General features: G+C 46.6%; 1 protein-coding gene across 10 annotated transcripts in view; it reads left to right on the forward strand.

Moving 5' to 3' along the window:
- Positions 1–16,805, forward strand: part of PTPRU (protein tyrosine phosphatase receptor type U) — a 363,596-nt gene that overhangs the window by 237,228 nt on the left and 109,563 nt on the right. For all 10 annotated transcript variants that reach the window (XM_083626763.1, XM_083626762.1, XM_083626766.1 and 7 more), the window contains exons 10-12: positions 2,813–3,014; positions 13,850–13,952; positions 15,910–16,183. In XM_083626763.1, the coding sequence (XP_083482889.1) occupies positions 2,813–3,014; positions 13,850–13,952; positions 15,910–16,183 (579 nt within the window). The remainder of the gene's footprint in view (positions 1–2,812; positions 3,015–13,849; positions 13,953–15,909; positions 16,184–16,805) is intronic.

Genomic DNA, 16,805 nt, shown 5'->3' on the forward strand with positions numbered 1-16,805 from the left:
ACAATTCAGTGTTTTTACCTGGTGCCAGAAAGATCCCAGAGTGGATGGTAGGAGAGCTGGGAAGGCATTCCATAGCCAGGGTGCCACTACTGAAAAGGCCCTCTCTTTGGGATCCACCTACCACCTGCCAGATGTTATTGGGTGGGTGGGTGGTGGTCTCAAAAGATCACCATGCAGGTATTTGTGTGAGATTAGGCAATCCATTGGGTAACCTAATGCCAAATTGTTTAAGTCTGTCTAGTTTATTCCCAGTAGTCTGAGCTGAGTCTGGAAATAGACTGGAAACCAGTGCAGTAGAGTATAGCAAGGTCACATCTACCACATCCATTATTAGATTGTTGTTGTTCTTGTTTTATTATGCATTGTGTGGTTTTTTATTGTAATTTTATGTTGAGAACCTCCTTGAGAAGGGCAGTATACAAATTTAATTACATCATCATAGTCATCACTCTTATAGCTCCTTAACTGTCATGGCTTCCCAAAATAATTATGGGAGCTGTAGTTTGTTAAGATTCCCCTAACAGCTCTCAACACACTTAACAAACTACAGTCCCCAGAATTCCTTGGGGGAAGCAGGTTCCCCAACCACCTCGATGGTGTATAGGGTTGGGTGTTGGTGTGGAGCCAGTTGACAATAAGCTTGAACTGCAAAGCATGACATGGATGCTGAGCTCTAGAAATTCTGCAAGCTGTCATGCCAGGGCAGACATGTTGGGCAACAGCACACCTGGTGATGGCCCTTTGCATGTCAGGCTAGGCTTAAGCAATGGATAGAGGTTGCTTTTTTCCTCAGCAAGGCATTGTCGTCTCCATTCAAAGCAGAGAGAAAAGGGATACATTGTCTTTTGATAGTTTCTTGAATGAAGCTAGCTGTGTGGTGCGCTTTTTTTGGGGGGGGGGAATTCTTCCACATCCCCTCCCAAATGCAGCCAGGCAAAAAAAGCCCTCTCTTATCTCTTTTTTTCCTGCTTTTCTGCCCTCTCTGGCATCAACAAAAATTATTAGAGCGCAGAAACAGCGGCGTGAAGAAAGCTGATTCTTATCTCTGTGCTGCTCTGACTGCCCTGCCTTGGGCTGAATGCTGCCTCCCGGAGAATTGACACAGGCTCCATTGTAATTCCAGAGACATGTTTTACAGTCTCGGAGATTAAGGACAACTTTATAGTTCCTTCCAAACCCCATTGTTTAGAATGCAGAATTCAAGCGGCTTTTCATTCCCCTTTCTAAAAGTTTTCAGGCTGGCCCCATTCTCACCGTGGTGATAAATTTTGTTTCTGGACCACTTGAGACTCCAGGCAGGGGATCACAATTCATTGGCTCCTCCTCTATACCAGAAGCATATAGAGCGTGAGTCGGGGTGGGGGGAGAGGGCAGGAGAGGAAAAAGGAATCTGACTGACTGCCCTCCCCTGCTCCTGATCATCCTCACTGGATGTGCTGATTAACACCAGGTGAAAAAGGTCAGAGTAACATCACAGCCACCCATTTCTGTCTCTGGCCAAATAAACTTTTGCTTCTGTCCTTGCTGGCAGCTGGCATGTGACCCTTGGAAAGTGGCTCATGCAGGAATGTGGCCCAAGGTTCCCTACCACTGGTATATTGGAACATTTGGTCACTGGTGAGTGGTGAGCCCTTGCTTGCAGTTTGAATTGATAGTCCAGATAGTATCTTGCCAACTACCCTACTGAGAACTAGGGCACAATCTTTCACTGAATCTCTACGGTTGATTTGTTATGGCTTTCCAGGTGAGTTCAGCCCCTGCTTTCTGTTACACATCATAAGAAAGAAAGAAAGAAAGAAAGAAAGAAAGAAAGAAAGAAAGAAAGAAAGGCAGGCAGTAATAATAATAATAATAATAATAATAATAATAATAATAATAATAATGCCTCTGGAAAACACCAGTGAAAGGGCCTCCCTGTTGGTGCACTGGGCTTCCATTCTACTGTTTTTGGAACATAGGAAACTGCACATATCCCATTTTATTCCATTGGTTCATCTTCCTTGACATTCTAATATATTGCCTACTCTGACTGATAGCAGAAATGGCAAACTAATTAATATTAAGGATGTGCACCCATCAAAGAATTAAGTTCAGACCTTGATCCAGAGCTTTGGAAAACATACTTCCTCTGTCTGCTGTGCTTTAGAAGGCTACACAGTTCAGCTCATGGTCCAAGGCTAAGTCTACTGTGCGAAAGAAAAAGAAAGAGAAAGAGAACGAGAAAGAGAACGAGAAAGAGAATGAGAAAGGGGGAGGAGGCTTTGTTATCCCCAGATCAACAGCTATAACTTAATCCCTTTTGGCAGAAGTGGATGACATTTGTAGGCATGCTGTCCCCTTCAAAGTGTCTAGTTGGCATCAGTCTGTCTTGAGAGGAAATAGAAGAGTGTGCCATCAGAGGTAAAGTCAAACCGTTGGAGAGCTACAGTGCCTGCTGTGGCTGTAGAAACCAGTAAGGGAGAGACATTGAAGGTGGGGTGTCTGTCTCCAGGCACTGCGGTCATCTGAAAGGGATTCCCACAAGGCAGGGTTAATGTTGCCAGCCTTCACGTCATGTCTGCAGACATCTTTAAAATGCAGAGTTGGTCTGCCAACAGGCCTGGTGCCTGAAGCACCAAATTACATGCAAATAGAGCCAGTGTGTGTGTGTGTGTGTGTGTGTGTGTGTGTGTGTGTTTGTTCGATTATTGCAACCCGCCTTGGGACCCTGTGATGAAGGGCAGGTAATAATTGCAACAACAACAATTCTTCACCAGATTTGTTTCTGTATTCTGATGCTGACATTTTCTTAAAGTATATCCATTTCTCCTAGATCAGCTACCAGAGCATTGAATCCTCTGACCCAGCAGTCAATGTCCCTGGCCCACGACGTACCGTCTCCAAGCTCCGAAATGAAACTTACCATGTTTTCTCCAACCTGCATCCTGGGACAACCTACCTCTTCTCAGTGCGGGCACGGACTGGCAAGGGATTTGGCCAAACGGCTCTGACCGAGATCACCACTAACATCTCAGGTTGGTGGCAAGAAGAGCAAAACGGCTGTTGCTTTTTGATCTAGGCTTTGCTCAAAGTTACAACTTGTCCTGGAGTTCTTTGGGTGTCTGCCATTGCAAATTGGATGGGATGTGGTTTGGATGTAGTGACAACATCTGGCAAGCCAGTGGAAGTCATTCTTTTTTCCCTCTTTTCTTTTCTTTTCTTTTCGTTTTTTAGCAAAAATGATGTGTGTGATGAGCTGGCTTTCTGCTGACAAGCACACCCATATGTGATCATGGCACTGTTGTAAGGCTTCACGCCAGCTGCTAATGCAAAGGGATTGTATTAACAATTCTAGCTTTCTAGTTCACTCTCTTCCCCCACCCTACCCCGGCTTCTCCTCCAGATTTCACCTATCTTTTCTGCACACTTCTATTCCTTTTTCTTTTCTAGTTGACATGGCCTTATTTTAATTGTTCCCTCTGCAGCAATTCCAGCAGGATATTCCCTGCCCTCACTCCCATCTCACAGCTTTGGCATTGCAGTCCTAAATAGTGATCCCGCTGAAGCTTGTAATTACTTAGTTAGCAACAGAAACTTCCTTTGTGGGCTAAGGCGCCCCGGGAACATTACATTTCCCAAGTTCCCTGGTAACTGGTATGCTGCTGTTGGAGTTACAAATGGAAGTGAGGAAAGGCATATGTAAAGGTCTGGAGTGAGATTGGTGGTGGTGGTGGTTGTTTGCTGCCACTGTCGGATATAGATGAAGAGTTTCCTATGGTGAGCATACGCAGGGTTACAGAAGGAGTGCAAAGGCATATGTTCTCTGTCTTGCTCCCAATTATGGGATCAGAAGTCCAGTGTGTTCTAAATTTAGAATTGGATTCATGGAATAAGAAAAGCAAGTAGTAGTCCTACAGCCTACCACAGAGTCAGGTCAAGCAAACCTCATATAGTCCTTATTTGAGTATTGTAAGAAGTGGCCAAGACTTGCAAAACATCACAACAGGCTTGGCATTCTCATGGGATTTGGGGAAAGTACTGTGGGAATTGGGTGCTTCAGGGGCCACTCTATCCATCTAGATCAGCCTTTCTCAACCTGTGGGTCCCCAGATGTTGTTGAACTACAACTCCCATTACCCCTAGCTAGCAAGGCCAGAGCTCAGGGATGATGGGAGTTGTAGTCCAACAACATCTGGGGACCCACAGGTTGAGAACTACTGATTTAGATGCAGCCATGAGTGTGGCTGGGTGGTGGCCCCCTCAGCCTTTTCTCCTTGGTGCTGTGGCACCTGGCCAGCTGAGAGCCAACAGCAGTGTGGTGGAAGAATGGCATTGTGGTGTATATTTGCTCCTCCACCTCAGGCAAAAATTGTTTTTATGAATTTCTCTCTTTCTCACTAAATCAGTCGTGCAGAAACAAGCCCCTAGTCATTAATGATGTGATCAGAAGATCCTGTTCACACCAGTCTCCATGGCAAGCAGGTGGAGGTTTGAGCAGCAACGTGGCATGGAAAAATTTCTGAGTAAAATGCTTCCAGCGCTTTATTTTTCTTCGGAAAATTCTCCCATTTCTTCAGCTCATTAGGCACCACAATTGCAAGCAAATTGCAAATACAGTTTGAGGCCAGCTTAGCAGTTTCTAAGTTCTGAGCTTTATTTATTAACTGCAAGCGATGCTAAATTAAACATGCTAAATTAGCACATTCTCCAGGGCATCAGAAAATTTCCCAGTGCTAACTGAAAATTTCTCAATGGAAATTAGGTTACTTTCCATAGGGTTATTTTCTGGAAAATTTTCTGATCCAACATTTTCTGGGAAACGCCCATCGATGGTTCCAAGCAGGCTTTCAAACAAAATCAGTCGATACCAAACCGGGAGTACAAAATTATGCTATGTGGATTTTCTTTGGTTTTTGTCATTTGATTTTGTCCCAAGGAGATGCAGACATTGGTAGAACGTGGACACCTTGGTGGTGTTGCTGACTCAGCTTCTGGCATCAGTGATGGACTGACGCCACAACTGTGCAACTAAAGAGCATTTTCATCACGCCAAAGAAATGGCGTGTGAAGTTGCTGTACATATTTTGTTTCTTGGAAATGCACACACGCAGAGAGAGTATGGCTCAGTCTTCAAAGCCTCTTTGCTTATTGGCCCATCCATGAAATCTTCAGAGAAGTACAGCTAGTTAGTGGCCGAGGGACATTGGTCTGATGCCTGGCAGCCTATTGAGAACTGTGCCGAAAGCCAGGATTTTCTCACCATAGCCTGTATCACACATATATTGCTTGGTATGCAAGAAGCAAGAGGCCGTAGACTTGGTATGCAAAAGCATCCTGCAATTCGAGTCCTAGAAATCCTCCTTTTGCAGAGGATTGGGGTCCCTTGTGGTCTCACCCAGCTTCACCATTCTGTGATTACTGGCTCTCCAACAGCCACTGAATGCTAACATTTTGTGCTCCAATACTGACTGCTGCTGAATTTAAACCAGCGAAATGCCTCCAAGTAGTTCTCTCAGAAAGCTTTCCAGACCCAAAGCTGGCTTCTTGTTACAGTGCGGCTTAAAACATTCACAAGTAATGAAAGCAAACCCACTTTCCCCTTCCTACTTTGTATGATGGTCACACTTACTCTGACCAGGGACCTGCAGTCAAATAAATGCACCCCCGCATTGCAGTGCAGGGGTGGAGGTGGTGAACTTTTGAACCTTTGGATTATTGTAGTCATGTTTACTGTTTTGTCCCAGTTGCTGCAGCGGGAGCTTCTGGGCTGGTACCCCAGAGTTCCTGCTAGGAACCTTTGACTCCATGTGTAAGTCCCTTGAACTGTAGTTTGGAGCATCTCTATGGGAAGAAAAATATTCTTAGGCTGTAGACTGTCTCTACTCAAACCTATTGACCGTTGAATCCTTCTAGGCTGGGGAGGGTCTGTTTGGGCTGGGACTTTGCCTAGATAAGAGTGGCTTTCCTAGGTGTGGTGTGTTTCAGTATGCTCTTTGGATTGGATTCCTGGCTTTGTTCATTGGCATTGACTCTTGTCTCTCAGCTTTGGTTCTTTGCTAAACTTTCCCTCCGGCACAACATGGCATTTCTGGTTCCTGGAGCTCCACTATGATAACTGCCTACAACTCAGCCCTGACACAGCTGCATCCCTCACAACTGCTAGGCCCTATAGTGGAGGTCCTCCTGAACAGCTAAGAAGGAAGGGTCCACGGGCCCTTGTGACTCAGCCAGGCCAGGCTCTGGTTGGTGGGTCATGACCTTTAATGGATGCAGTTCACGATGAGGACTGCATTGCCCCAGCAACAAATCATTGTGATTTTGAGAGGTGCTGCTTCATTCTGTGGGTGATTGAGGCTCTCCTGGGAAGCGGATAGTGCTCAGTTATGAGCTGAGAGCATACAGGACCTTGGACAGCTCCATGTGCACCTGCTAAGACAACTGCAAGAGATGTTGCCTCTGCTGGAAGCCATAGCCACTGAAACCTCATGTAGACTGAAAAAGGTCTGAAGTGTAATTGGATCTGCCTCCCTGGAGAAGCTGATCTTCTGTGAGGCTGGGGAGACACATGTACAGCTTGTGACCCTTCATCCTAGAGGATGGTGGAAGGGTTGTGTCTTTCAGCCAGAAGGACCCTGAATATAGTACTAGTGGTACTCCCCCCTGAGGAAGTAGCCTCTACCTTATCTTCATCCAAGTCTTCTGTATATGGCAAGGTCATCAGGTCATGGGTAATGCAGTAGGACAAATAGAGTGCATCTGCTGCACAAGTGCTTTCTGATGGGAAGACGTTGGGTTTCTCTGGAGCAATGAATAGCAACTGAGCAATTGTTGCACAAATGCACCAATTGTCTAGAAAGACTCTTGCTCTTTCCAGATGATGTTTCCTTTGTACCTCACAGCTATGGCATGTGTGAAGCCAGGATAGTCTGGTATAGGATGTGTTGCAAGAGAGAGATGTCACAGCTCCAGCCGTTCTTTGGCAATCGGGATGAGTGGCAACTCAGTGCAGCTGAACCATCAGGGTAACCACACATCCCACTGCTCTGATTCCTTTAAATATGCTTTCCCTTGAAATGGATTCTTCATGCTCCAGAGGCCCCCTCCTCCTTTCCCAGCTACCCTGCAGTCAGAATTCAAATGGGGGGGGAAACAGTATGCATTACATTTTACAACCCTGCTGGATAATTTATTTGCATGGCGGTCCAAAAGCTGCCTTGTTTACATTACGGGGGCTTTTGCTCTGGAACACATTTCCTAACTCAGTGGAGCGGCTTTGATGGGATCTATTAGTGGGGGTGGTCTGGGAAAGGAGAAATTGAATGCTGCCGGCCCTGTGTCTTCTTAGAAACAGTCTCAGAGAAATGATATTATCTGCATGAGTGGGAAATGTTGTCTGAGGTGGAATAGATAAGGTGGCATCACTGAGCGAGGAGAGTTTGTGTTTTTCATTAAACAGCACAGGACCTTGAGTGTGCTTTTTCTGCACTGAAGTTGACGATTTAGGGAGATAGATCTTGTGTAGGTCAGATGGATGCTGATGCCACAGACACAAAGACTTGATTTTGTTTGCTTTTAACGTGATAAGCATGTGTGTGTGGCTGGAGTCCAAGAGAGCATCTTTGGCAAAGCAGATGTTGCTTCTTTAATGCATGTAGTCAAAGAGGGCTGCCCTGCCCTGTTCTTTTGTTGTTATCTGCACAGGTGAGGCCACGCCCACCTCTAGTCACATGCAGAGGAAGCCTGTCCCAGCCCAGAAGGAAAAAGGAAGTTTACCTGCTGGCTGGACAAACATTCCTCCCCGTGTATAAACATGTTCACTCTAGGAATGTTGTACTTGACTGCTCTTGTGTTTCACATCCCACAAAAAGTCCCAAGTGCTCACAGAGCAGTCACTCCATCCTCATCATTCCGGCTGCACTTTGCTGAACCCTTTCCAGCTCTGCAGTATCCTCTCTGAAGTCAGGCGACCAGAATTGTACTCAGGATTCCAAATGTGGTTGTACCATAGATTTGTACAACAGCATCAGAACATTGGCAGTTGTATTTCCAGTTCCTTTCCTAATGATCTCTAGTCTAACATGGAGTTAGCCTTTTTCACAGCTGTCGTACATGGGGTCAATATTTCCACTGAGCTGTTCTCTGATATAACAGAGAATTCTAGAGTTGGAAGGGACCCTAAGGGTCCTCTCATACAACCTTCTGCAATGCAGGAATTCTGCCCAAAGCCATCGCTGCACTCACACCACCAACCTTCTAGTTAGCAGCCAGACACACTGACCCATTCCTAAGGTCTTATTCCTGGTCAGTTGCCATCAGTTCATTGGACATTCCCATCAAAGCTATGTCTCCTTTCCCTCAAATCCTTCCCAAAGTTTGGAGAGTCATTTCTTCTTGTTGTTTCTTACCTACTCAAAAGCTGCAGTGAAAATGACCTTTCTCAGGAATGGATCTGTGGAGTGCTGGGTGCCCTGCTCACTGTAGGACTGGATGCACTCACCTCTGACAAGCTGACAAGTGGATTTGTGGCTTCCTGCCCTTTCCTATCAGCTGCTACACAACATCTTTTTTAAGTAGAAATGCCAGAGATTAAATTTGGGGCTTTCTGCATGCAAAAGATGCTCTCTAGTCACTGAGCCGTGGAAGAGCAATTGTTTTTGCTGGCACAAACTTGTCAGAGGAAAGTCACCTGTCCCACAAATAAATAGATGTTCCATCTCTGGGACATACGATTAACATTGCCTGAAGATGAAGAGATTAGCTTTCGGTTTTGATCATCTTTTTTTTTTTTTTTTAAGGAAGCTGCAATACCATAGTTCTTAAAATCTTGGATCTCTTTGCACTGATAGAACCAGTGAAGTTGTTGAAATCACTGAAATTCTACAGTGATGCATTTTGCATTACAATCCTACTCCATGGTATCCAACATGGTTTACTCCCTAGTTTAGGATTGCAGCCTGAAAGTGTTGAGAAATGATCCAGTCAACGTACAGAGTGACTACAGCACAACATAAAGCGATGATCACCGACTTGGATGGTTTTAAAAGAGGATTAGGCAAATTCATGGAGGATAAGGTAATCAATGGCTGCTAGCTATGATGGCCATGTTCTCTCCCCCACTGTCAGAGGCAGTTGCTGGGAATTGCAAGAGCTGTTGAGCTCAGGTCCTGGATTTCCTATTGAGGCATCTGGATGGCCACTGTGAGAACAGACTCCTGGGCTAGATGGACTTCTGGCCTGATCGATCAGGCCTCTACTTACGTTTGCATTTCTTGTATCAGAAGAGCACCAAGTCTCCCATTTCTCTGTGTATTAGGGATCCGAGTTACACATGAGTGTGCACATGTTATGAAATGCATGCTTTTGCCATTACGACAATGAACCTTTGTTTCAGGAAAAGAAATAAATCTTATAGCCCAGGCACAGGACAAATGTTTCTTTCTGGATGGTGCCAGGATTAGGGTGGGCAAATCACTCTTATTTTCAATCTGTTACATTGTTCTGTCCTCTTTTTGCATTAACCTCTGATTTTGAAGAGAAAAACAGCAACCTCAACAACATGATAACTTGCATTTGAACACATATTTAAGTATTTTCTCCTAAAATACTTCTAAACGTTTCCCAAATGTCAAAATATGAACTTTAAGCCTATTTTAGGGCTGCAATATTTTGAAGAGTAAAAAAGAGGACACACAACGAAGAGCAACCGTTTAAAAGGCCATGGATACAACACACAAATGCTATGCATCACAGGCACCCATGCTCTTCCCCATATTGCACAAAGGAGAATCATTTCCAGACCCCATCACACCCTTACCAACATGGGGAGGTAGGGGCGGGAATGGGACCCTCAGCAGTAACAGCAGCTGGTCCGCTTCACCCCACAGAGAATGGGGTTGCCTGTGGCAGCGATTTCCAAGCCCGTCCTTCTGCAAACATGGGAGTGAGAGGGGGGAGGAGGAGAGAAACATATTTGTGCTCCCCGCTCCTTCCCTACATGGGAAGGAGGTGGCGCTAATGGAAGAATTGGAGGAGGGAGGGACTGAGCAAAGGAGCTTTGAAGGAGGTGGCAGGCGAGGAATGCAAAGAGTGGACTGACTGGAAGGGACCAACGCAGGAAGTGAACAAACAGGGAGCACTTGTGTGTTTGCAACATCACCCCCGCCCTCACCCTCCTGCACCAGTGGAACTGGGAGTTTCTCCTAATGGTTCCAGAGGGTGACGTGAGGCTTGTTTTCCTTTCCTCCCGAGGAGGGGGTGCATATGATACGTATGCAAGGAAAAGAAGCCTCTGCCTCTGCTCCCACTTCTCCATGCTTCCCTGTGGCATCCTGACCTCTCAGAGACAGTTGAGCAGGGATGCAGGGAGAGGAGTACCTGTCCAGAGGTGGCTGCATTCTGTGTTGCCATGACTCACCTGTCCTCAGGCGATCAACCAACAGCCTGTCCTCCTTCGATGCCTCCAAAACTCCATTCAAATGTGCCACCGCTGCCTACTGTTGATTAAGATGGATGACAAGGTCACACAGTCCCGAGAGAGAAGCTGGAGCAGCAAGGCTGCTTGCAGCACCTGTGGTTCCCAACTGAGCCATGGCTATGTGCAGGGCAACCGCTGCACAGGAGAAGGCAGGGTGCCGTTATCATTTGGTGAAAACCCCAGACATTTTGTCCAATTTTTAAAATCTTCTGGGACAGAAATTTTACCCCTGAAAAAGAGGAGATGTCCAGGAAAAAGACAATGTGAGGACACGTCCAGGAAAAAGACAATGTATGGCAACCCTAGGGCCCTATTTTGATGCTTTTTTGATGCTGAGCACTGCATCAGAGCATTAAGGAAGCATGGAAATCAGTGAACGGACAAATTCTAATCCATGCATTTGTCCAGGAGGTGTAGAGCAAGTTCATTTGTATTGGAAATAGCAAAGATTGCACCCCAAAGCATGTCATTCCAATTAGAAGATGCAGTGGGATCCCAGAACTTGAAATAGTGACAGATTTCAGAGTCCTTTTTTGCCAAATGAGTAGACTATTACTGATCCCATCAATTGCCCTTTCTTTTTCTCTCTGTTTCAAGTTTTGGCAGTGAAACTAGTCATATCGATGCCCACAGTCTGCCATATGAGCTCCTAGTTGTGCCAAGGCTGAAGAGCTGGGAGGGAAGTTTGGGTCTGTAGTCAAACAGCCAGGCATTCTGGGAGACAGAGAAGAGGCCAGGCTGGCTCTCAGGAGGAGGCAAAGCTGGCATTCTTTAGAAGATTGTCTACTGCAGAGATAACAGAACCCCCTGCCGCCGCCACCCCATAATATATGCCATGGGGAAGATTACAGAGAGGAAACAAAATACTCTGCCTTGCAGAGGCACAAACAAGGGATTAATTGGGCTTCATTAACAAGCCATACAGTACTTAGGGCTGTTTGCTAATGTCTGTGGTGTAGCTATTAACAGTGCTGAATTGGCTGAGATGTTTTTTAATAGGGACACAGGAATTAGGAGGCAGCAGGAGGTGGACCTGAGTGACTGCTGATTAATCAGGACCTGCAGGCTGTAAGCAAAGGGAGAGTGAGGGGCAGGGGGTTTCTGCAAGGGAATTGTGGAAAGGTTTTGCTGCATTGGCTGAAGGGACGGCATTGGACAAAGCAAGGTCTGCGGAGGTACATTTTCACTTTCCGGCAAACTAATGATTCTATTAGCTCCTTTACCGGTGACACTCCAGAGTTTCAGGCAGGGAACACTCCCAGCTGTACCTGGCGATTGAATCTGGGTCCTTCTACATGCAAAGCAGCTGCTCAACCCTTCACCATTCTTTCATATTTCGGCAAAGAACTTCATCTTCCTGCTTCTCCTTCCAGTTTTTTCCTTTCAGTCAGCATGTTGTCCCTCCCCTTGTTTTTCACTTATCCGGCTCTGTCAGAAGCAGAGCCAATTAATATGTCCTTCCCCTTCCTTTCTTCCCTTTCTCTTGTCAGAGCAAAAAGAATTGTGGGATAACCATGGCTTTCAGAATAATCAGTGTGCAACGTGGATGGAAATGAGGTGCAGCATTTTATGTTGGCATAAGCCGGGGACATTATTCAAAAGGAGAGAACTAGTCAAGGAAAAGAGAGCCGAGGGTTCTCAGTTCCATACAGCTGGGGCTACCAGACATCTAGGTCTGATCTGAAGTCCCCAGGCTTGCCTGGTCCCCTCCAGGTGGCAAGTGAATCTTCAGGTGGGCAAGAGTGCCTTTAATAATAATAAGAATTGTTAAGGAAATTGTGCATACAGCTTGCAGGCTTCAGGCTGGCAGGAGCTGAGTGAAAATGATAACATAGACACTTGAGGGAGGGCTGTCTTCCTCCCCTCCCCTCCCCTCTCCCAATTAACTCCCATCTCCAGGGCCCACACTGTGATGGTTCCAGGGACAACATTGTGACATCACCAGAAGCCTCCCCTCCTTGACACCACCAGAAGCTGCTCATAGATCTTAGATTTGGGCCCTGACATCTCAGGGTCTGGGATGCTCCTGACTTGGCAGCCCTACACACAGCACACATTTTTCCCCCTCCCAAAGAGCAACCCCCAGTCCCCCAAACATTCATGACTTTGCCTCCCTCTGAAATGTTATCACATCTGGAATCCAAGAGCTGATTCAGATGCACATCAAAGAATGCTAACTGGCTCAGTTTACCACGTGGGAAGGAGGCAGTTGCTGGCGCTCATAATTCATCCCCCCAAAAAGTGCCATGGGAGTTTTGGTGAAGGCCGGTTATTTAAAATCAACCAATTGGATTTGTCTTTCTGATTCATTGCACTCATGACCTGGAGAGGAGGCCGCCTAACTGCTCTGTCAAGAAGCTGTTCTAGGCAGCGGGAAACAGCTACACCTAGGCTTCTTGAAGAATATGATCTTGGCAAATTCCCGTTCAGCCTAATCTGTGCTGCACCTTCCAGTTTAGTGTGCAGATTGGGATCAAGTTATCTGCGGGCTTTCACACTTCTCAAACGTTAAGAGACAGTTCTCAGCTCAAGAACCCGGGAGCAGAAAAAAACCTTGCCTTGCAATGATGGTGGTGGGGATAAAGATGTGCCCCCACACCCCCATTCTACTGGTATTTCCTGTTCATGGCAGTACCACCTGGAGAGGGCTTAACTGATGTACCCAGGGACTGGGGGTGGGAGGACCAGATGGAATGGCATCCGATGGAGGCAGTTTTGAGAAGGGAAGAGCCAAATGACATGTGGTCTTTGCCATGGTTGATGGGGGCGGGGGAGACCTCACTGTCTTATATCATTCTCTGATATATCTGGATGGCTTGAAGAAGCGTCTCCATCCCCATCATTCAGCCCAGACACTGAGGCTCAGCTCCAAGGGCCTTCTCCCTGCAAGAAGTGAGGTTACAGGGAACCAGGCAGAGGGCCTTCTCAGTAGTGGCACCCACCCTGTGGAACACCCTCCCATCAGATGTCAAGGAAATAAACAACTATCTGATTTTTAGAAGACATCTGAAGGCAGCTCTGATTAGGGAAGTTTTTAATGTTTGATCTTTTATTGTGTTTTTAATATTCTGTTGGGAGCTGCCCAAAGTTGCTGGGGAAACCCAACCAGATGGACGGGGTATAAATAATAAATGATGATGATGATGTCTGGTGATGAAGACAATTCTTGGAAAGAAGGAACCAAATGGCTGTTGCTGCCAACCAGAGCATCTACAGGAGGACTTGCACTGTCTTAAATCAGTTTAAACCAATGTAAATGCAGAACCTCTCTGGGTTTAATACATGGCTTGCTATTTCCGATGAAACATCACTATGCTTGGAAGTCACAACAGCTCCAGGATTGTCCTTCTTGAGCTTATATCCTTTCTGATCACTGTCTTTTGTTTTCCTTTTTAGCTCCTAGCTTCGATTATGGGGACATGCCCTCCCCTCTGGGAGAGTCAGAGAGCACCATCACCATTCTGCTGAGGCCGGCGCAGGGCAGAGGTGCCCCTATCAGGTACAGGAAAGCCCATCTACTCAAGGGACTCATGCATACCACCTTTCAGTTTTGAGACAACAAAACTTCATTTATGAAATGGAAGAGGGATTGTCCTTTTCCTGCTGGCGCTTTCTCTCTCCCCTCCTCCTTGCTTTTAAAATAAATATTAATTGCAGTTCCAGAGGTGGGTTGGATTTGGGTCATGACTGTGGTACCAGCAAAGGGCTTAATCCCCATGTCATTTACCCAGTTTGGAGTGCTCTCGTTTCTTCTTCCAAGGTAAGTCAACTTCTGCTTTCCTTGAAGTTCTATTGTATGTAACAGAAAAAGGAGCTTTTTAGCCTCTAGGGAGGAATCTCCTCACACATATTGGCTTATAGGAGCCAATCATAGTGAAAGGAGGTGAGTCAGTAACTGAGGATTGGCTCGTAGAGTCACTCTGAAGAAGGCAGCTGGGAGGAACTCCAAGGAGGAGCTGTTCTGTATGCTCCATTTAGGAATACTGAAACCATACGGTTCTTCACTTTCCAGGGACCATGCTGCAGAAATAGTAACAAGTCTTTGACCCCCTGCAACCCCAGACTACTACACATCCGATTGAGAGCCATCCACAACCAGAGCAAGAATTGAAATGGGAGGGATATGGCTGGCAGCTTTCCTTTTTGCCATCTTTGTAATTAGACTTTAATGCTGAGAATTGGCGAGTGAGATTTGATTCACCCACTGAACACACATGCCTCCCCACCCTAAGCACCTGTCTTTTCCAAAGATGGCAAAGGTTTGCCTGTTGATTTAATGCATCCCTTTTGAAAAGCGCTGGTTTTAACACGGTCTGTGCCACAGTACGAAACCTGCCCGTGAATGCTTTGGGGCATTTAAACAGTCCCTTCTGACACACTGTTATTTGCCTTTCTGCTCTTGGCTGAAGGGTAGAGAAAGTTACAAATAGTGCCTCTGACTTGGCATCTTTAATTATATATAACCTACAGCCAGCCAGGCCTGATGTGTGTGTGTGTGAGATCAGCTGCGCTTGGCCTGCAGGTCACAGCTGTGGAGTCTGGAGAAAGGGAGAGGGAGAGGCAGAGGGAGAGGGAGGGAGGGAGGGAGAGAGAGAGTCTCTGTGGATTTCCTGTGGCTCTTGCTTGAATGTCTTGAGCAAGTGTCTTTGCATCCCATGTGCACCTGCTGGATGGAATCCTCTTCCCTTGACTTTGGCAGCAAGGAAACGCGAGTGCATCATCCTCAAAGCTCTGTGCCTTAAGTCTGGCAGCCGCCTCTTCTAAGACTCCTTAGCTAAGCCATGCATCATCTCCCTTTGCTAGCTATTCCTGTTTCTTACAAAATCGGGCAGCATAGAAATGTTGTTAAATAAATGATCATCATGCGGGGAAAGGGGATAGCGGCACCTCTGCTTCCAGGAGTTACTTGAAACCCACTAGATCTTCTGCCAGTAAGGCTGAACATTTGTAATCCAGTGTCTGCAGGATGATGGTATAACCAGTAGACTCCAGCATAGACGGGCACTGGCAAGCCACAAACTCCCATGACTGTACATTTGACTGTACATGGCTCCCCCCAAAGAATCCTGGGAATTGTAGCTTACCTCTCACAGAGCTATGATTCCCAACACCCTCAACAAGACTACAGTTCCTGGAATTCTTTGGTTGGATTATTCTCCAAGGGTTTGAAAAGGCAGCTGTAAGTGCAGGTGCCAACCCCCTTAATCTCAAAGCATTCTGATTTATTTCAGCCTGGATGCCTCAGCTGGTTAGAGCCTTTGTGCTGATAATACCAAGGTTCCAAGTTTGATCCCCGTATGGGACAGCTACATATTCCTGCATTGCAGGGGGTTGGACTAGATGATCCTCAGGGTCCCTTCCAACTCTACAGTTCTATGATTCTGTGAAACCATCTGATTTCACCCCTTTCTGTTCTCTTTCTCTCTCCAACCCACTTCCTTGGACTGTGTCCCCAGCACATACCAAGTCGTTGTGGAAGAAGACAGGCCTAGGAAGGTCAAGCGGGAGGTGGGGGGCCAGGAATGCTTTCCGGTGCCCCTAACCTTTGACGACGCCATGTCCCGTGGCTCAGTTCACTACTTTGGAGCCGAGCTGCCCCCCAGCAGCCTCACAGAAGCCAAGCCCTTCACGGTAGGGGACAACCAAACCTACAGCGGCTACTGGAATCCACCGCTGGAGCCCAAGAAGGCCTATCTCATCTACTTCCAGGCCATGAGCCATCTCAAAGGGGTGAGTAGCAATGTGTTGGATTAAAATGTGATCAGCTGATAGCCTTCCATAACCTCTGGAAATTTTGGAGCTCTGGGACTACCACCAAGAAGGCACTGCTGCTTCCAGATCAGCTGGAACTTAAAGTGGGGAGCTCACACTGACTGATCTTAACCTGATTGTCTGGGGCCAGCTCAGCCCCCTGGGATTTTTTTTTAGAAATCAATGATGCTGAGGATTGGACCTTGCATTTCACAAGGGCAAAACTAGTGCATCATCACTGCAATGGTGGCTGGTGGTATAGTGTCCCATTTGCCTAATAGACTAGCCTGCACTGCACCACTGAGCTACACCCCCTTTCCTATGTTTGTGTGTCATTAATGTCCAATCTCAGCTGCTTCTGCTTCTTCCTGCCTGGACCTGAGAGACATCCTTGCCTTTTCTAGCAAGGAAGTGAGCAGCGGTGCCATCAGGGCAGGAGTTGGGGGCAGCAGAATCAGCAGGAGACCTTCTGATGCTTAGCTGTGGTCCTTCCCCCTTTGCCATCTTTGGAATGGTGGTGGTGATGGGGTAGAGAGTATGTAAGACCGTTAAGTCCAAAGTCTAAAAATCATCAGACTGCACCATTGGAAATGAGAATACA

Source organism: Podarcis filfolensis (assembly GCF_964270895.1).
Source record: "Podarcis filfolensis genome assembly, chromosome: 8".
Classification (NCBI taxonomy): Eukaryota; Metazoa; Chordata; class Lepidosauria; order Squamata; family Lacertidae; genus Podarcis; species Podarcis filfolensis.